At 29.1% G+C, this 22,173-nt stretch overlaps 1 protein-coding gene across 1 annotated transcript; it reads right to left on the reverse strand.

The window, feature by feature from the left end:
- Positions 1-258: 258 nt before the first annotated feature.
- On the reverse strand, positions 259-21,714 carry LOC111639585 (activating signal cointegrator 1 complex subunit 1-like). The gene is made up of 8 exons (XM_023385473.1): positions 21,443-21,714; positions 19,241-19,352; positions 15,258-15,355; positions 13,132-13,310; positions 12,924-13,060; positions 6,068-6,187; positions 506-698; positions 259-392 (listed from the first exon to the last, which is right to left on the reverse strand). The coding sequence occupies exons 1-8, from the start codon at positions 21,549-21,551 to the stop codon at positions 276-278; spliced, it is 1,065 nt and encodes a 354-aa protein (XP_023241241.1). The 5' UTR covers positions 21,552-21,714; the 3' UTR covers positions 259-275.
- Positions 21,715-22,173: the final 459 nt, after the last annotated feature.

The raw sequence follows: 22,173 nt of genomic DNA on the forward strand, positions 1-22,173 counted from the left end.
CATTGTTACTGTTTTCAGAAATCTTTGAATAGTAGTGGGGTTATTGTTAAAATCAGTAAATACAAAGTATTTTATTCATTTTTACATTAAAGTCCACAAAATATTTGATAAATACACATTATTTACAATAAAAATAAACTTTATTAAAATAACTAATCAAATTAACAATATAATTATTTATACACAATTGTTATAAATTTCACGTGAAAAAAATCTTATACATAATTCTTTGTTTAATAAATTATATATATCAATTATACACATTCTTATTTATATCATTTTAAGCTTACACTTGAAGAACAAGTATAAAAACCATCCTCACTAGTAGAATGCAGTACAGATATATGAATAGAATTTATTCTTAATGTAGCAAATTTGTAATTTTCATATTCCTGTATTCCAAATAACAATAAATGAAGTTACTGTCATCATTTTTATTATTTAATTATTAATATTTTTAATAAAATTTATACTAAACTAATTATGTTGAAAATGGAATTCTCACCTTTAATATTTGTTTAGCATTAAATGTTTCTCTGGGTTTTCTGTTCCTCCCACTTGACTTTTCATAATCAAATTCACTTGTACGAAATAATGTATTTATCAAAGTTATATGAAGCTTAACTTTATCATATTGTTTAGGCATAAATCCTGATGCTACAAACTTCTCCATTAATTTCTGAGCTAATATTTGAAGTCTACAGACATGGAAATTTAATTAATATAATTTCAAAATTCTTAAAGTTGAATAATTGCTATATTCATAAATAAGATACAATATTTCAAAATAAAGATATATATTTGTATTAGATTAATATATAAATATAAGGGAAAAATCTTATAAATACATCTCAGATATTTCTGGAATGTATCAATAGCTTAATAATAAAATCACTCCAATAAACAGTAATGACAAGTGTTTCAAATAAAAATAAAAATGTACATTGAAGAATATTAAATTGTTGTGAAAACAAAGATCATTTTCCTATAGATAACATTTTTAATAAATGAAAATAAAATTTATGTAGACTCAACGAAAAAGACATATATGAAATTATAGATGAAAAAAGACAATTTCATCCTCAAAGTGCCATCCATAATTTCATCAAAATGATTATATTTAAATTATCCATGTCATTAAAATATTTAATTTTTAAAAAGCTTTGAAATATTTGAGTTATATTAAAATATATAAATGTTTGAATATAAAAAGAGCATATATATCAATAAATACTATCATATTAGAACTTTCTTGTGTAGGGTTTATATTTTCCATATTTTTATACTTGAGCTATTTATAAAATACAGTACACTATAAATATTCTTACTTTAACATTTTATTTTTAGAATTTTGTTATTTTACTTATTTATTTATTTTTTGTATAAGATACTGAAGGCAATTACATCATATAGATCAGTGATTTCCAAACTTTTTCGATCCACTACCCCCTTTGTTCCATAAAGTTATACTCAACACCCCTAACCCATTTTCTCTTGTATGAGAAAGGATTGGAAATATTCTTAGGAAAACTTTTCTATGAATCTCATACTTTGTGCCCTTACCATACATTGTTCTCAATATCTGGAAACCATTAAATGCAATGATTCCTCTTATCAGTTTAACAGAGGAAAGGTAACAGCTTTTAATGACCGCAATTTTGCCTTTGGTCACCGTTCAATACCGTCTATACCACCACCTAGATTTACTCATTACCCACTTTGAGAAACACTGATATAGATAGACAATATTTAAAAAATATATGAGAAGCATTCAAAACTTTTCAAATTATAGTATTAATGATAATTTTAAAAATTTTTTATACAGTATATCATAAATTTAAATTGAAAAAAGTCAGATTTTAATCTTTGTACTGCATGATCATAATATAGTGATTTAACAAATTTTTATAATTATAGTGGCATATAATTTCTATACATTTTTATATTATATAGATATAGACACATGCACAAATTGTACTTGTATAGTTTAATTACATTTATTTTTGCATCATTATATGAATTCAAAACTTTTTAAAAACATTGATTATTATTTGAAAACTACAAACTTACATAATATAGATTAAAATGGACTAAAGTAATAGTTAAAATGTAATGATTTATAACTTCCTAACTTACCTGATCAAAATTAGAAAAAAAATTATTTTAAGTTATTTTTCAACATTTTTTGTTTAGTGAAAAAATTTCATCAATAGATTCATTAAAATATGATTATAAATCCAAAATGTAGTACATTATCCTATTTGAAATTTGAAATGTAGACAATCTATACTAATATTATAAAGAGGTAAAGTTTGTAAGTTTGGATGTAGGAGGTAATCTCCAAAACTACTCATCCAATTTCAAAAATTCTTTCACTAATATTTAGAATGGACCTTCAGGGTAGACATAGGCTGTATATTATTCCATTAAACATTCATATAAATTAAAAGATATCATCTAGGTAAGCATTATATTTTTGGTGTCAGTGGGTATGTATATGAGATAGATAACCACATGGCGCAGTTGTGTGGTCAGCGAGACATGCTGTGAATGTGTTCGAACTTGTGATATATAAAATTACGTCCTGACTGATTCATCATTGCCCAGAGCAAAGCGCTGAACCTAAAGAGGTGAGATTTGGTTAGTGTACGTCATGAAAATGCACACTAAGAAGGGATTTTTTCAAAATTCCCCCATGGGGGAGAGGGAGAGGATTAAGACTTAACCTGAAAAATGTCTTCTACTGTACTATTTTAGAAGCAATTTTTTGTTTTTATAGTAACAACTAATGTTGAGAATCTTAGTGAAGTATCGAGGGAGGGATATTTCTATCAAACTGCAAATTCCGCATGGGTGAAGCCACAGGTAACAGCTAGTTATACAGTATAGCATCGTTTATCCAAAAGCCATTTATCCGAAACGTCAGTTAACCGAAAGCATTCTGGGTCGGCAAATTTAAATTTTCACTAGGGCTGTGGCACTGCAATCTTTGGCTATATCTTGGGCTACTCCAATATATTTTTTGATGGTGTGTGTGTTTTAGCTGGCAGCACTGGCACTTTTGTGTGGTGTTTTCCTCAGGACTGTGTATCATGCTGATCGAACGTTTTTGATACTAGATCAACTTCTAAAGTATATTTCTTTTTGTTTTTATATTTTTCAATATATTTATTTTGTTTGTAAAAAATAAAGAAATAATTTTTAATGCTACAATAGCCATTATTATTATTTTAAGAAGTTTACGTTAGGCTTAACATCAATGAAAATACAACACAAAGAGAGACACGATGGAGAAAAATTTCAACATGGGATAGGTTAATATATTTTTTCATACATAATCGGTTATCCGATCAACCCCAGTCCCCAACTGATTCGGATAAACGACGCTCTACTGTACATATATTTTTTAAATCAAAATTACTAATCTATGCTTCAAAACTCTCAAAGCTCAATAAATACTTTAATTCTGCTATTATTGAGTTTGCTATCAAACTGTTTATTATATCATATTATCAAATATATAATAATAATAGTAACAAAAAATTATATCATATTTTCACTCATATATAAAACCATGTTCTTATAGATGGGGCAAAATCAGCACTGTATTTTGCAAAGTATCTTAAAAAAGCATGCTCTTACTTGTGTGGAAATACAGTATATTAACTTATTGATAATGAGAAAATGACAGAAAATTAAAATTATTTGTCTGCAAAGCATCTTCTATATAAGAGTAAGCATTAAAAAATGTTTCACATAGTCAAAATCAGAATTTCATCTATGACACAAGATCTATATTCTACCCATCATAACATCTAACATTGAAATCCAGAAAAATGGAAATGCCATTATTTCTCTCTTGCTTCCAAAATTTAATCAACGATTTAAAGTACTTTCAGCACACTTTGAGTTAAAAGTTTGTTGTAATCTGCATATGTTATGAGAATAGTTACAAAAGTAATTAGGAAAATATTTAATTTGTTTATAATTATTTGAGATGAAAAGGATTTATATTCTGGACAATAATAATGGCAGTATATCTGATTCCATTATATTTTGCATTTTAAAAAATTTACTCTCTTAATTTTTTAAAGTAATTTTTTAGTTAAAATTTGTTATTCCTAATAACTGTCCCACATAACCAATCAATGTAATTACATTAAATTATTCTTTGTTTTATAAACATTGTGACTATCCATAAATTATATAATGCAGATATGTGTGGTTATGCAGGTAATTATTAAAAGAGAATAGAGATGATTACAAAAGCATTAAAAACATTGCTTTTTACATAATTAATAAAATAATGTAACATTCAATATCCTGAGCTGTGTATTATTCAATTAATGAGGGGCCAACCTAAGATGTGCATTGTGGAAATGGGTATGTGTGACACATTACAGCATATTACAGATGGTAGTTGAAAAATATAAAAATAGCATTATTAATTTATAGATAATCCTAAATACCAATTCCTAAAGATCATTATTATTATTTAACTGAAACAAAAACTAATACAATCCATATTGAAACAAGTAGGAATTTAATACAAACTATATGTATATATCAGTGCTGTAATTCATTCTGTGCCTGCTCATATACTTAATAATCTGTTATGCATTATATTTATTATTATTAGTAATGCATTACATTTTTTCAAACTACAATAATATTAAATAAAATGATAAAATTATTTTTATCATTTTAAGGTAAATTATAAAAATATACTGTTATTTTCATTATCAATAACAAATAAATCAGTAAAAAATAATAATAAAACTAGTTTGTTACTTAATGCCAGATTTTCAATTTTTGTTTTTATTAAAAAGAATAAAGAAATATTTAAAAATCATATCAGGATTCAAAAATATTTAATACCAACAATTTTTTAAAAATTTATTTTACTATTTGTCTGGAAAGTTTCAAACTGTAATAGCCATCTTAAAGAGAAATTATATAAAATGTAATATTTCACTAATGAATTTTTAATTTCACTAATGCTTTGTCCAACTGATTAAAAATTGTTGTTGGCGCTGACAAAACAAAAATTTATTCTCTAGAACAACAATGATTTTATGCTATAGATCAGTTATATGAAAACTGAAATAGTCTAATTGCATAGAAAAATAATTCTAAATAGATAGAAACAAATGTCAACATTGCCACAGCAATTTCCTTGTTTTAAATAAAATTTGATTAATTTAATGAAATTCTTAATATAAACATATAATACCTAACCAATTACCAACAAACGTAAAGCCAATAATAGTAAGGGCTTATCACACCAATGATAATGGGCACAAACGCTCAAGAATCAAAGTAAAAACATTTAATAAAAGCAAAAAAGGAATGTACAATAAAAATGACAACATAAGTATGGAAAATGAAAAAACCCAAAATGCATTTCAGACTATTTTCTAACAGAAAACAGTCCCTCATCAGTTGGTAATGACTAAAGGTTTTAATATATTTAAAATTATACAAGGTAAATATAAACTTAAAAACTATACCTAAAGCTATACAATATATAGTTGAAAACCCAAGTCATCTTTGCAATGCAGTATGCAAGCAGGTGCAGTCATTACAACGTAATGACTGCACCTGCAACTCTGACATCTGCAATTAATCTTCATAACGTTGCACCTGCAACGTTATAAAGATTAATTACACCTGTCGACATTGATAATGCTTACTGTTATAACAGTGTTTTCATCTTTATATTGTATAGCTTTAGGCATAGTTTTAAGTTTACCTTTCCTTTGTATAATTTTAAATATATTAAAACCTTTAGTTAATACCAACTGATGAGGGACTGTTTTCTATTTTCTGTTAGAAAATAGCCCGAAATTCATTTTGGGTTTTTTGTTTTCCATACTTATGTAGTCACTTTTATTGTGCATTCCTCTTTTGCTTTTATTAAATGTTTTTACTTTGATTCCTGAGCATATGTGCCCATTATCATTGGTGTAATAAGCCCTTACTATTATCAGCTTTACGTTTGTTGATATTTAATTGGTTAACTTATATCAAGGGCTAGAAGCAACTTTTGTAATAATTTATATAATACCTATTTGATCCATCTGTACAACTGACTTTTGCATATAATACATCGACAGCTCCTGGATCATCATTCATATATTCAATTCCTTCTACTTTTACTTCAAGTGGATTTTCTTTCAATAATGGCCTAAATATGAATAAATATGTTAATTTTATAATAAGAATATGTATATATTCTCATTATAAAATTATCTGTATAAAATATCTGTATAATATATAACAACATACAAATGAAATAGAATTATCTTAATTAATCCTTTAAATTTTAATAAATGTTTTCATTTCTTTTTAAAAAAACAATTTTCAAGTTACACAATTTAAGTAAAACACTAAATATTAATTTATATATAAAATTAATTTCAGTTTTCAGTAGAATACTTCAAATTGTATCATAGTTTTAATTTCTATCAATAAATCAGTGCGCCAAATTTGAATATCAAGAGATAAAGAATTTAATTTACGTAACTAGAATTTATAATTAGAATCAGTAATACAAAGGGTATTTTTAAAATAAATCCCATTTTTTGAGAAGAAGAAAAATAATGTAAATATCGTTAAAATATATTTTTTCCATATTCTACATTCTTTTATCTACTTTTCTACATAATTTTCATTTTTGTTCAAACTCAACCGCTCAAAAATTTTTTAAATTCCGACTTCAAAGAAATCTGCCGCCTGCCGCTGGAAGACATTAGGCCACGCTGCTTGTCTTGTATGGAACGGTGAAATTTTCTCAACGTCATGCAATAAGCATTAGAATTGATTGTTGTGCCTCTTGGCATAAAATCCATGAACAAAGTCCCTTTCCTGTCCCAAAAGATATTATTCCAGTGCAACAGTATATAAATGTCTTGCTTTCGGTCATCTGGCGAAAAGTTGTCCATCTTCAAAGAGGGTCTGTAATCACTGTGGAGATGATCACTTGTTTAAAACATGTCCAAAGAAAAGTGAGACGCCCAGATGTGCAAATTGTTTAAGAGATGATTTGGACAAACATGATCATAATATGTTAGACTAGGAATGCCCAGTCTATTTAAAGGCAAAAGCTCTTTACATTAAAATAGCTGATTACTTGTCTTAGTACATTGGGGTTCTGGGGGACATGAATACATTTTAGCAGTGTTACTTCTGGTTTTGACTGGATACAATGGAGTGAAGGAAGATGTCATTTTTCACTAGTTGGTTCTTGTAAGGACTTGGCTGAAAGAAAGTTCGAGTACTTTTCCCCATACACTCCATTTTTAGTTGGAAAATTTTTGGGCATGAAAACCTAATGTTCATCAATCTTGTGTGGATAGACTTTGTTTATATGCTGAGGTAACTTAAATGGTAATGTGAGCATGCAATGCAAGGTTATGTGTAATTTTTTGGTTACTTGTTATAACAGTTTACTGTACTCGTTCAGTGCTGTTACTCTGTTACAGGTGGGTTTGTACCTTTTGTATTTTGTGGTTCAGTGTATCGCATTTGCATCTGATACAGACAAAATGATCTGTTTGGTGCTGCAGCAAGCTGCTGCAATTATGTTCTGATTCTTTCTGATTGTTATGTGTTTTTCTTTTCCACTTTTTCATTAGTGGATAACTAATTTGGTGATACTTTTGTAATGGATATGCCCGTTGTGCTCAATGGTATAGGGCATTGTACTGTGTTATAATTGTACAATAAAACTAATGAAAAAAAAAGTCCCAAAAGACAGTTACCATGATCTTTCATGCTGAAATCGAATAACAGATTGTATCATACAGTCGGTGGGATACTCAATTTTCTTAAACATTATAAACTTCTACAGCTCAGCATACAGACAGACGATACAGCTGCGTGGCATGCATGGATATGGTACCTAAACACACGCAAAGCATGCTGAAAGCAGATGCTCATGCACACTGTTGCAATCACACATCATTCTCACTCTCATTCACAAATGGACCTTATTTAAAAAATAGCCCTCATATTAATAAATCATTATCACAGACATACTACTTATAAACATATTTATTCTTCGTTTCATTTCATTCTTATTATTAACATACTTCTGAATATAGTTTCTTATATGACTAAATTTGATACAAAAACTAATTTTCTAAATCTTTCTTTGAGGAAAATGATAAATTAAAAAGCTGCATTCTCATGCCTGCACCCTCATTAGTGAATACTTTAATATTATAGGATTACTTGCATAAAATATTCTTTGCTACTGATATTTAACCATCAGATGTAATAATTGAAAGTAGCTGTTTTCAATAAATTTAATAATAATTTCATCATCATATAGTTTTATATACTGTTTAAATGACTTGTCTGTACACTAAGTATTTTTGATGGAAAAAATACAATCTCTTGAGTTTTCTTGAAAAAGCACTTTTTTGATTTTTTATCTTAAAAAATATTTTCAATCTATAACATTGAAAATCATTAAGGACCAGTTCAGCATTCCATTTCAATAACTAAATTGGATCACTACTGAAAGTGAACTGAAAATGGAAAAATGCTGAAAAGGATGAACTCAAGTGAGATTTAGAAATTTGTTGGCATGTAATAAAAAACATCCTTAGTTGAATTAAGTTTATCAATTATTCCTAAAATTTTTTCATTGATTTGTATTGAATGTTGAGAATTAAATAGAAACTTATTAATTTATGAATGAAAACAAGAAAAAATTAAGATATCAATCACTGTTCAAAGATACAATACCAATATCTAATAAATTATAAAATATGTGAATAATAATAAATATAATTTATTTCTTATAAGTAATATATTATGTGTATATGTTACTATGAAAGATTGATATCTGGCAAATGTCGAGATTCTCTGGTGAATGTCAGCATTCACACAGACATTTTGTATATGTATAAAATATTTGCTAAATATCATTATTCTCACTTACACCGGCAAATGTCGAAATTCAGCATGCACTGATGATGAATGTTGAATAAAAATATTATTACGTTAAGACAAAAATGCAACTTTTTAATTTGTCAAAATAGGAGAAAGCTTAAGTAAAAGCACATGTAAATAAACTATTGAACCTAAAACGAACAGTACATTCTTAATCAGAAAATAAAAATAATATGCAATAGTACACTTACACATATATTTTGTGATTAATGTTATACAATCTTATTTATTGCAACAACTTAAACTGTTATGACACTTTGAGTCCCTTGTTTTCACAACTGCATTTATTCGTGAAACACTTCTTTTTGCAATGACAGTGTGTATAACATTGCCTTCCACTTTTCAAATTATCTGCAGCTGCTTCTCTCAGCGATATTTCTTGAGAAGAAATCTCCTCTATGGAAAGTAACTTTTCTTTACAAATTATGAACTGATTACGGGTATAAAGCCGCTTGAGTGTACCTTTTTTGATTGCAAATTTATAAAAGTCAGAGTCTTCTATTCTAACAACAACCACCAACACATTTGGGCATCTGTACGGTCACTGTCGACATCAGGGACTTGTATTCGTACTGTATCACCAAATTTGAGCAGGAGGAAATTTTCTTTTTGAGGTTTGTAACATTTTCGTTGCTTGTAGTAGAAGATTCTCTTTTGTGGCTGCTCTTTTTATAGAAATAAATTTGTGTTGTTCAGTCAGAGCTTGACATGAAGGCATGGTGGGTTGCAGCTCCTCTTCAATATTTTCTTTTGGAATATGGTATTCGTTATGGCCACTGCTAAAATTTCCTTCAAAAGTATTAGCAATTTCTTCAAGCTGTTCTTTGGTTTCAATATTTGCGATTTGTTCACCAGGCAAAGATGACTATGCTATGCCTTTTTTTTGGTTTGATGCCAAACATGGCTTCATAAGGACTTTGTCATATTCTTTCATGATATGTAGTGTTCTTAAAAAATTGTACAAAGGGCAAACCATCTGACCATTTATTTGTATCATTATCGTTCATCCATGCAGTTAACATATTCTGTATATTCTGATTGGCCCTTTCAACTGAGCCTTGTGTTTGACTATGATGAGGCTTTCCATGAACTATCTTAACATCTTTCCACATAGTACATAGTTCGAATATGACTTGATTACAAAAGAGGGCGCTAAACGGCTTAGTCAATGGATGCAGGAAAATTTTGCTCTGTATTCGAATTGAGTTTTTGCTGAAATTTTTACTTTAAGCTCTAAGTGTTATATATTTCTGGATAGCATTTTCCGTGTGGATTAAGAATCTGTTAAGTTTTTCAACGTACGACAATTTTTCGCGAAGTTATTAGTTTTTGAAAACTGAATACTTTTAAAATTTTCAACATTCTTCTACAACGACTGTCGCCATAGTAACGGTTCATAGAAGATTCCAGAATTTTTACCGGAAGTCTGATGGCTATTGAAGAATTTCTGGAGGAATCTGAGGAAGCCATTGAGGATTTAAAGAGATATTTCCGTAATAACCCAAAAGGGCGATTGGGTACCGAGGAACATATTAGATTTATTACAGATAAATTTATTACCTTAGTGAAGAGCGCCGAAGAGGTAATTAGGAAAAATTCCATATCAGATTTCCTGCTTCAGAAATTTGATTTGTTGGCAACGAAAGAGGATGTCAAACAGCTGCTTGTTGCTCAGAGTGACAAAAATTTAGAGGCTATTCAGGAAGTGAAACAGACTATTTGTGACTTAGAAAAACCTCCACTTTTAGGGGTGGAAGGTTCTCAAGGGACTACTGCTCTGTCATATAGAGATATTTTACAACGCGATCTTAATTCTTTGAAGAATACACAGTCTGAAAAGGAGTCCTCGTTACCAACATACACTGTTCTAGTTTACAATGATAATAAAGAGAGCACATCGGAAGAGACTAAGACACTGCTCACTAATTCTTTTGATCAAAGATTGCATAAGGTGCCTGTCAAGCGTATTCGTAAGATTAACAAGGGTGGAATTGCTGTTGATTTTCCTATCAGAGAGGAGGCTGAATACTTTCAGGAACAATTAGACAAAATAGAAGGATTAAAGGCACGAAACGCAAGACGGCGTCTTCCTCTTATGAAAGTGACTTCAGTCCCGAACTCAGTTACCAAAGAGGACCTACTAGAATACCTGCTTGAACAGAATATTTTTTCACAGAAGTACACGATGGAGGAGTTTAAAAAGGTTTTAAACATTCGATTTTCAATCAAACAGAGAAATGACGAGTTTTTATCGTGGGTATTAGAGATGTCACCGGAGGTTAGGGCAATGACTAAAAAACAAGGATATTTTTATGTTCAGTGGAAAACGTGCAAGGTTTATGATTTTTTCCCTGTACGACAGTGCTACAAATGTCTTGCTTTTGGACATTTGGCGGCAAGTTGCCCATCACCGAAGAAAGTTTGTAGCCATTGTGGTGATGATCATTTGTTTAAGACATGTACAAAGAAAAGTGAAAAGCCTAAATGTGCTAATTGTTTGAGGAGTGGCCTAGATAAACATGAACATAACACACTGGATAAGGAGTGTCCACTCTACATTAAAGCAAAAGCCTTATATATTAAGACAGCTGACTACTTACCTTAATAATTATGGAATCCTTTACAGGACACAAATTGTTTAATTCATAGTGCTACCTCTGCTCCTTAGCACAACAACTAATACAAGCAGATCATCACTTCTCTATATACATTTGTGTTTGCTGACTGTAAGAAATATGTAAGCTTCATCATCTTTCTCTGTTTTTGGGTTTAAAGTGTTGGAATTGATACTTACAATTACTAGCTGTGTGGACTTTGTTTTTTTTTTTTTACTTGTATGCATATTATATATGGACTCATGGGATTCTCAAATCTTTGTCTTACAAATTTTCTGCACGGGATAAATTCTGTTAAACACTTTGTCAGAATTATTGTATTTACTGCGACCTTCATTTGCGAAAATATTCCTGCAGATAAGTAATCTGTTATATGCTGCAGCAAGCTGCTGCATATTTTGTTCGGGTCTTTTATTGTCATTGTGTTTTTATTTTTATTTATTTATTTTTTTTTTTAATTTTTCTTTTCACTTTGCTTTGTTCATTAGTGCATACTGTAACTCGGTGGAACTATTTAACGGATATGTTCCTGTAATGCTCACAGCGGGGCAGGACTTTGTACCTTGTTTTAAATGTACAATTAAACTAATGAATGAAATGAAATGACTTGATTACAGAATTTCCTACCATTATCTGAATGCAATATAGCTGGGACACCAATGTTAAAAATATTTGAAGAAGGTGATATGCTATTTCTTCAGCCATCTTAGTTTTCAAAGGTAGTAATTAATGCCTGTAACTTTTCAAAAAACAAGTTCTTGGTTCACTGCAGTAGCCATTCAATAAAAACTAGGGCATCGAATAAAAAAAATAAAATTTAAGAAAACGTTGCACGCACCAGCAAACCTTGCATAAGACTGACAAACAGCAGTGTTCCAGAGTATAACAAATAGATACCACGTGATTTCAATTGCAGCAGAACAAAGTATTTGGTGACAGACTGTCGTCTTTCTATCGACATCGGCTTCGGCTTCTTGGATGTTGTTTCAACCTCTACCAAAGCTTATCTGTGCTTGTCAACATACACCTGCGATTGTTCGAATGTATAATAATATAATCAAATATTTGGTCTTTCACTGACATTCACCGGAGAATACCGACATTCTCTAATTTTGGTCTTTCATGATAACATATATTTTACATGAGCTATAAAGAAATTTTAACACTGGAGTAGATAAATTACCCAACTTCACTGCCTGTAACTGGTGTTCTTCAGAGCATTGGAGAAGAAGAACACTGGTTACAGGCAGTGAAGTTGGGTAATTTATTTTACATGAGGTTATTCATCAATTGATAAAACTTTTAACATAGCTAAAATGCTTTAGTTAATTTAAAAATTCTTTTTACTTAATTATTTCTTTCTGACATTCCTCCAGAATTTTTGCTGCCATTTTTCTCTCTCTTTCATCCATTAACACCAATGTTCCTATCGTTAAATGAAGTTTTTCTGGTTTTTGAAACAGAGACACATCTAAACCTTCTGTCTGAAAAAATTAAATTTTATAAGATTGAATATATTATTTATTTTTTGTCATAATAAAATATAATATTTTACATTACTATATTTCTTTAGAATATTTTCTTTAAAATTTATGAAATTTTCTTTCAATTGCTGAATGTTTAAAGGAATACAAAGAAAATGGGTAGGTGCAGTTTTATTTCTAATAGTTTCTACTAAAAGCAAAACTCTTCTCATAGCTGATGAAACACCTTTTTTATCCATTCCTGTAATTACTGAAAAAAATTATTAAAATAATAAATTTTTAAATAAATATAATTATACAAATAATAATTTTAAAGCAAAGTTCATATTCTGTACAAAAATCTATCTTGGCATAACAAAAAAGAAATTGAAAATTCTAGACTTAAAACTGTGTTTTTCCAATATTTACATCAATAAACATGTATTTAGACTTGTATATGTTGAGAAGATGAAGTTTCATTATTCTCTTTGCAGTTTAATTGATTAATTTACTTTAAGTGTTTTTTGCCTTTCATATGACTAATAAGATTATCCTCTGTTGGACTGGCAGACTCTGTTTGCAAATGTCTGTAAAGATCATCCAGAAAATAACAACTGTTTGACTGTAAAAGCATTAAAAAATATACTATTTAAAAAACTTTTTATTTCTTTAAATATCAGATACATTAGTCTATTAAATGGTTATAAATGGACTGTTGGCTGATAAGTACATCACAGGATTTAGCTTGTGGACAGACATTGTATGACATAAAAATAAACATTTTTATATCATATAATATGCTGGATCAGATTAGCAATAATAAAGCACTTTTCCCGAACCTAGACATCATGCTTAAAAATGGATATGTAAGCACTAGTGTAAATGGAAAACCAACTTTCCACTATCTGTATATCCCCAGTTGCTCAAATAATCTATCTAGGTACAAGATAATGGCATCATAAGGGCTCACACCCACTGCAATGATATGAAACACCCAGAAAAACTTGCCAGGATTAGAAGCACAGAAGCCCCATATGGGTTCAACCAATGCCATATCAAAAGTTTAATTGATATATATGCCTGAATTAGAAGAACAGGCTCCTCTCAATACATGGCAATAGCAGTAATGTACAACAAATTGCTTGATAGAACATTCTGTAAAACTACTAAATCACAGACAAAACAATTACTATACAAGTACAATTGTACTATTTATAGCCTACTGCAAAATGTTAAAGGCCCTGTTATTTACAAAATACCATGTATTATAGAGCTTGAAAACAGAGATAGCATATATATTAATTATATGTGCTGTAATCTCCCCACATAACTTAAAGAATATCAATATGATGTGGATACAGCAAAAGGCACAACATTAGCAATCACTACCATATTTCCAGAAAATAGTCTCCACTTTAAAGATGCAAAATTTCTACAAATGGCCAAAGACCAAGCCATCAGAAAAACTACCAATAAGATAACAATGTACAAGCATACTATTAAAAATTCAGGCATTAAAGATGCTAGTTGCCTGCCCATGGCTTGAAAATACATTTTAGATGAGTAAAAGGCTACTAACACAAAGTCTAATTCTAATTTTGCTCATTTATAGTGTATCTGTGCTTTATTTTTATTTGTTGTATTTTTTGTTACATTTTTAGATACATAGCCAAACAATCACCTTAAATGCTCAGACTATAAATCCACAATTTTTAATAATTAATATTAAGTAATTTGCTACTAGAGGTAGACATTAGCTGCCATCTCTTATCTAAATTAATAATTATAGTTTAAATAATTTAGAATCATCTGGAAGAAAAAACTGGCCTAGGACAGGACTTGAACCAGCAACCTGACTAGGTTCAAGCTTCAGGTTGTTTAATATCATTACATTTTTAATTTAATTTTTATTTTTATTTGATGTATTCATTTTATTTATCAATTCTGAAGCTTTGTAGTTTTAAAAATTGTTTTCTATATGCCATATTCCAATCAGTTACACATTCAATCCTGAGGATGCTTGCCCAGATATCAAAAATGTTTGATAAATAAAATATTTTGTGTAGGAAAAGGGTTTATGTTTTGTACAATATGTAAATATTTTTATTTCTATTATCTTAATTACTATCAAGAACTTGTTAATATTTAATGACACAATCAATCCTTAAATGAATTGAATAAACACTTATTATTTAAGTGAGTATATAAAATAGTTTACCAATATCTCCTACTTGACCTTGAAAAGGCACATTAAGTTTTGTTCTTGTTTCACTTTCCACCCTTTTCTTAGTATTACCTTTGGAACCAATTACATAACTGAAAAGGAAAATCAAATATTTTCATTAATGCTTCTTAAATATGATTATTAAATATTAATGAAAAAATCTTTATCTATTCTATCATAAGTATTTAATTTACTGTATATTTTAAAAAATTTTCTTAAATTTTAATCCTAAAGACTATAAACATAAGCAAGAAGCACAAAATTATCATATGGTAAAGAATCATCTACAATGTTCATCATGTTAAATGCTCCTTACTCATATTAAGATTGGTTAGATAAAATTTTAATTAAAAGTGCAGATATATTTATTCTGTGTACATAGACTTAGAGAAAAGATATAAATTATTTAATACTTAATCTTTCTAAATAATGCAAACTTCATATATAGAAATAAAATGTGCTATACAATCAGATCATTAAGTACAGTTATTTTGGTCAACATTTTAGCTAAATGCCTACATTTGGACCAAATTACTGTATTAGATTTCAAAAATTTAAAATCAAAAAATGTTTATTAGTAAGTTTATATATATTTATTGAATCAGTAGGACCCAACAAAGAAAAATTAAACCAAATTATGCACATTATTAGGAAAGTCTATAAATTCAATCCACTCATTCATTTCTGCAATGACATGTAACTAATGTATAAGATTTTCTTTAAAGTTCTGATGAAACATAAATAGAAAAAACTTATTGCTAATACAAGTTATTAAGTGTATGACTGATAAAATTTATGACATAAAACAAACTATTTTGTAATTATTTTCATGTCTTAAGAATTAATAGTAAATATTAGTATTATGCATATTTAAAGTATGAAAAAATAAGCAAAATTTTATTGTGCACAATTAGCACCCTAATAAGATTATAAGTCATCTTTATACAAGAAATACCATTGTTCAGAAGCAACTCTTCACAATATATTTTGCTTTAAAGTTTTTCTTATTTCTTTCAGTTTGGCCAAATACATCTAAAATTGTCCTATTAAGTTCCTTTCATCAATTATCTAAAACAAACCCTACAATTCTATATTATACATACTTCATAAACAATTTAATTTTGTAACATACAGCACCAATCTTATGCACTAAGGGGCCATTCATAAATTACGTAAGGTATTTTGGAGTGGGTGGGGTCAAGGATTTATTACAATTTCTTTCTCAGGGGTAGGGGGAATAGATCTCATCTTATGTAATATTCTTATTTTTTTATCTCTATAAGTGGTGGAGTTTTGAATTTGGCTACAATTTGGCCATTTCTATTAAGAATGCTTGTTGTACTAAAGCCATCTCATGTGACGTGATAAAATAATAACACTAGCAGACTCACACTCTACATGTTTTTTTCATGGGAGAAAGGCCGTGTGGTGGTTTCTCTCTCTCTTGCTCTTTTTTTTTTTTTATTAGAATAAGTGCACGACTCCTATGGGTGTATAACACTAAGAATACATAAACCAAAATACACGATATAAAGTAAACATAAAATTAGTATTCGGCTTTTAGTGAAAACTAAAATGTAAAACTAGATATTAGAAATTATAAATAGGGTTTTCTTCCATGTTTTTTGAACATGATTGTAAAAAGCATCAAACAGTGGTTTCTGAACAAGCTTATCAAGTGAACAAGGCCATCTGAAACCAAGCGTAAAGATTTCTAATTTCAGAATAAGTATATGTTGATCATAAATTGGACAATGATAGATCATATGGTCGATGATGTCTAGTTTTCTGTAGAGCAAAAGCAAGAGAGAGTTTCTGCCCAGTTATACATTGCCAGGTAGCTTCTAAAATTATCATGGTAAGTAAGTAGTTGAGCAGTAGCAAATGTTAAATCTCTAAGTGGTGATGAGAACTTGCATTCAACACTAGGAAAATAAAGTCTTGTTATTTTACATTGTTGATTCCATTGTTGATTCCACTTTTTCATAGCATTGTCAAAAATGTAATTTTTAAGGCTGCTACGTGAGAGAGGGATGTGAGTGTAGTCCAAGTCAGTGTCCTTTGCAGCTGACTTAGCCTCAAAGTCGACTTTTTCATTTCCAAGTATGCCAGAATGGCCAGGAAATTATATAAAAGTTATCTTATTTACAAGATTTTTAATATGGTGCTGGATATATGTGATTTTATTGCTATTGCAATTGGGATTTAATAGAGCTTTTAGGACAGACTGAGAATCACTGTAAATGTTGATAGACAGTTTTGTTTGGTAGTGAAGAGGCCCACTAAACAGCTTGGTAGTCAGCATCTTCTTCAGCTTGATAGATGGAGGTATGTGGAAAGTATTTGTACCTTCTAACATATTTTGGGCAAACTATGTCAGTTTGAAGGAAGATAAAGATACTTGAGCCAACATGAAGGGAGCTTTTAGACCCATCTGTGTAGATATTGATGTCTGCATGGTTATCCATGGAGGAAGCATATGACACCAAATGTACCCTGGGGATAACCTTGTTCACAGGGTGAGGATCACAGATAGTAGAGTAATTGCAATGCAGTAGCATATGAACAGCCGTAGATAGGAGTAGAGACTTTTGTTGAGCCTTGATGTTTGTAGTTCTGATGTAGTAGTTTAGAACCTTTTCTACAATACATAGTGGCAAAGGAAGGAGCTCTGCTAGTATCAGAGGCATTAGTAGAAACAGTTATGCAGCACTTTGAAATTCTGATGGCAAACTGTCTTTGAAGAGAGTAATTTACTTGCTACTGAATTTTTACTAGTTACATGACCCCAGCTAGAGGCCTTGTAAAGTAGCATTGGTTGTATTGCCCCATTATATAGAGTTTTACAAGCTTTATGATTTAGTCCCCAGGTGCATCTAGCACATTTTAGCAACATGTAGTTATTTGACCTTATCCAAGATGAAATTAATATGGCAACAAAATGTGGTTTCTATTCTCTCTTGTTTTATTTTGTATGATGTTTCTGTTTACACTTGCACTAGCTAGTCAACCTGTCAGTTTTTTGCATCCTTTTGTGAAAATTAAAATTAATATGAAAATGAATATTATGATGTTGATTAATGATTATAATAATAAAAAAATGATTGTTAATAATTAAACAATAAAGTTCTTAAAATAAACTGTTTGTTCAAATTCATTAAATTTTTATATTTTTAAATTTGTTCACATAAAGTATTTTATAAATAATAGTACATATTAACTAAATAATTAATAATTATATATTTTGGACCTAAGGTTTTTAGGGTTTCATAAAAATTTTTTTTGTTAAAATCTTTCTATAAAATTATGTCTAAATATTACACAAGATAGGGAAGGGGAGGGAATCAAAGAAAATATTACAGTTTCTTACATAGGGGTGGGTGAGGGTCTAGAATGGCCAAAATTGCCCTTATGTAATTTATGGACAGCCCCTAATTATATGTCAGCAATATACTCTATTTCAAATAAACATTTTTAATTCACTGTCGTAAAGAAAACAATGCTCATTTTAAATATTGTTTTAGGATACCATTGTAATGGATATCATTGTAAATAATTTTTCTACTTTTAATTTTTATCAGTTTTTATAAATCATTCAATGCTGCAAAAAGAAATTTTTGAACAGTCACTCATAAATTCTTTTCATAGCTTTATCCATGTAGAGATGACATATAAACCTAGCAAGAGGACAGATTACTGAGCAGTTAGAGTGACTACTGTCAGAACCAGGGATCAAATATGGATGAATCAAAAAACCCCAGGAATCTTTCAGATGATCCAGATAAACTATCTTCTGAAAGATTCTGGTCCACCAACAGGTCATCCCATACCAGATCTGGTCAACCAGTACTGAGCTTGCTAAAAAGTTCCTCTTAGTGCTCACAGGGCAGAATTTAAAATAAAAACCTAGCAATATATTAAAAGATAAAACCGAAAGTTGAATATAAGTATGTTTACAATTTCACTTTATGATTTACCTGAAGAATGCACTCGGAACACTAACACATCCCTGAAATTTTCCAGCTGACAATTCATCGATATTATCTTCATAATCGTCGTAACAATTATCATCATATCCTATATCTGCATCTGAACATATTACATATTTTAATTAATACGCTCTATAAGTATTTGCAAACTAATAATAATAAATTAATTAATTAATGCTCCTAGTCCTTAAAATATTATTTTATTAATATTAGTCTATTGTGACTATAATCTATTAACAGGACTTATACTGATTTAACTTGCAGATGAAATAAGAGATTGAATCAGTCTCAACTCAAATGAATATACTTTTATTTGCACCAGTACACAAAATTCACTTATATTTTGGACCTTTTTGTCCCTCCTCAGTAGGTGTTTTATTAGATATATTTCTAAAATACAATAAAGTTTTAATTATAAAATAAAAATTTTTTAAATTATAAAATCTTATACAATAATACATACTTAATATACTTTAGACAACTTATTCTGAACTTTTGCACAAGTCTTCTAAGTTTTTTTCCCTTTTCTGAGGAATAAAACTCCAAATCTATTGCTCATTTCTTTTCTTTTTTTTTTTTTTTTNGACAACTTATTCTGAACTTTTGCACAAGTCTTCTAAGTTTTTTTCCCTTTCCTGAAGAATAAAACTCCAAATATATTGCTCATTTTTTTTTTTTTTTTTTTTAATTTTAAACAAAATACTCCTCAAACCTTTTAACCAGAGTGCTTCTATTTATAGAATCGCGAATGTTTTCGTTGCCCCTCCTTCAGGCTTTAATGAATAGGCCATTACTAGAACAGTAACAGCCTATTCGTTAAAGCCTGAAGAAGAGCCCAGGAGGGGCAACGAAAACATTCACGATTCTAAAAATAGAAGCACTCTGGTTAAAAGGTTTGAGGAGTATTTTGTTTATATTTACTGGTGTGTAGAGAGATTGTATTTTTAATTTTTTCATTTTTTGGCCTATTTAAAATATTTTATTTTTTAATTAATTAATTATAAATCTATTTTTAAATTTCTTGCTTTTTATGTTTTTCTCTCCTTTCTCTTTTCTATATTTCTTTTACTCCTGTGACTTTGGCTATACTTTTTTCCCTTCCTTATTCTTCTGCTGTTGTCATGTTTAAATAGTTCTGATGTTGTCATGTTTAAATTAAGACACCCTCTATATATTCCATATCAGATGTATTTCTTTTCCATTACCATCATTAATTTTATTTTTACTTTATATGTTATTGTATTTAAATGTTTATAAAGTTGTCTTTTAAATGTATTTTTTTCTTTATTTTTTAAATCAATTCTCTTATTATTTCACATCCGTTCTCATTGCAGCGACATGCTACCATATTTGTGTAATTTTTCCAAACCAATCTCGTACATTCTTTAACTCTTATTCCTAATTTTCTTTTTGTTTCTCCTACATCTGTTAAATTATTTAGACAACTACATTTGAATGAATAAACCTTCTGTCATTTTTTATTTTCCTATAATTTAAATATTTCTTTATTTGATTATTTTGATCTGGTATTAAATTTATATTTCTCTTATTAACAGTTTTATACTTTTTGAAAATTTTTAGTACACATGTAAACTTAACACATTTTCTTCATAATAATTCTTCATTCTTTCTGTTTTTGTTTCTTACTGCTTATTTCACTTAACCATTCTTGTAACTTTTTCTTGGATATTCATTCAATAAAAATATTTTTACTATATTTTCTATCTCTTTTTGTTTTTTTCTATTTTTGTAGTTCTTTTTGTAATTTTATTCATGTACATTTGTTCTTTTTCATATTTATTGGTATTAGAATCATAATTTACTATTTTTGATACTCCTACAAGCTTTACATACTTTGAATATTCTAAACTATTTTTTGTAATGTTAATGTTAAGTCTAAATAGTTTATATTATATCTTTTGCTTCTGTTTCTATTTCAAGTTGTGTTATTATTTATCTTGTTAGCTTCTTTACATATATTTTAAAACTTCACTTGTTATAGTTTTATCAAATAAAATTATACAATCTTCTACACACCTGCTATAAAATTAAATCCCCTCAGTTTCTTATTTTTCGTCTATTCATCCAAGAAACTGATTCAATCTAATTTCATCCGCAAGTTAAATAGATTATAGTCACAATAGACTAACGTTAATAAAATAATAATTAAAATGAACGCTTTAATCATACCAAGATAATCTTCATTTCTCTCCTCAACGTTATTAAATCGATTCTGAACGTTATTTTTACGATAACAACGACCGTCTATCCACGTTAATTCGGGACGAAGGACATCCATCGTTTGTATTTATTTATAACGAAATGAGTATCTTCTTTTCGTTCTATAAAATACCGGGCAACGCCAATACGAAACTCAAACCAAATAGTCTATTATAACAAACTATTTGCTCAAACTACAGAGTGAAGGTTGCCAACCTGTACAGATATACGTCCGCTACACGTGTAAAGCAAAATGGACGCTTGTGTTTATAATACATTATGCTGTTAAAATAAAAAAGTCGAAGTGACTGTTGATAAAAATATTATGGAAAGATTAAAGAAGTATTAAATTTTATATTATTAATCTGAAAGTTATCTAAAAAATAAGAAAATACGTTTTAAATATAATTATATATCTTCTATCTCTTTACTTTGTTCATATTTATGGAAAGATAAATGCGCAATTCTTTATATCTCTTTATTTAAATATTGTAGTTCTTTAACTAAAGCACTACTTTCGACTGTAACTGGAATTAAAGGATAGATTATGGCGTCCATGTTTCGCTCGAGCGGAAAACGTTTCTAAACATTGATGCATCAGGCCGGATGACCGAACGGTCAAGGTGGTAATCTACCGCTCTGGGGGACCGAGATCGAATCCGGACGGGTCAAGGAATCTCCAGGAATTTTTCGGGGGGTGG

Source organism: Centruroides sculpturatus, unplaced genomic scaffold (genome assembly GCF_000671375.1).
Source record: "Centruroides sculpturatus isolate CEXI.00-Female unplaced genomic scaffold, Cexi_2.0 scaffold889, whole genome shotgun sequence".
NCBI classification, from domain to species: Eukaryota; Metazoa; Arthropoda; class Arachnida; order Scorpiones; family Buthidae; genus Centruroides; species Centruroides sculpturatus.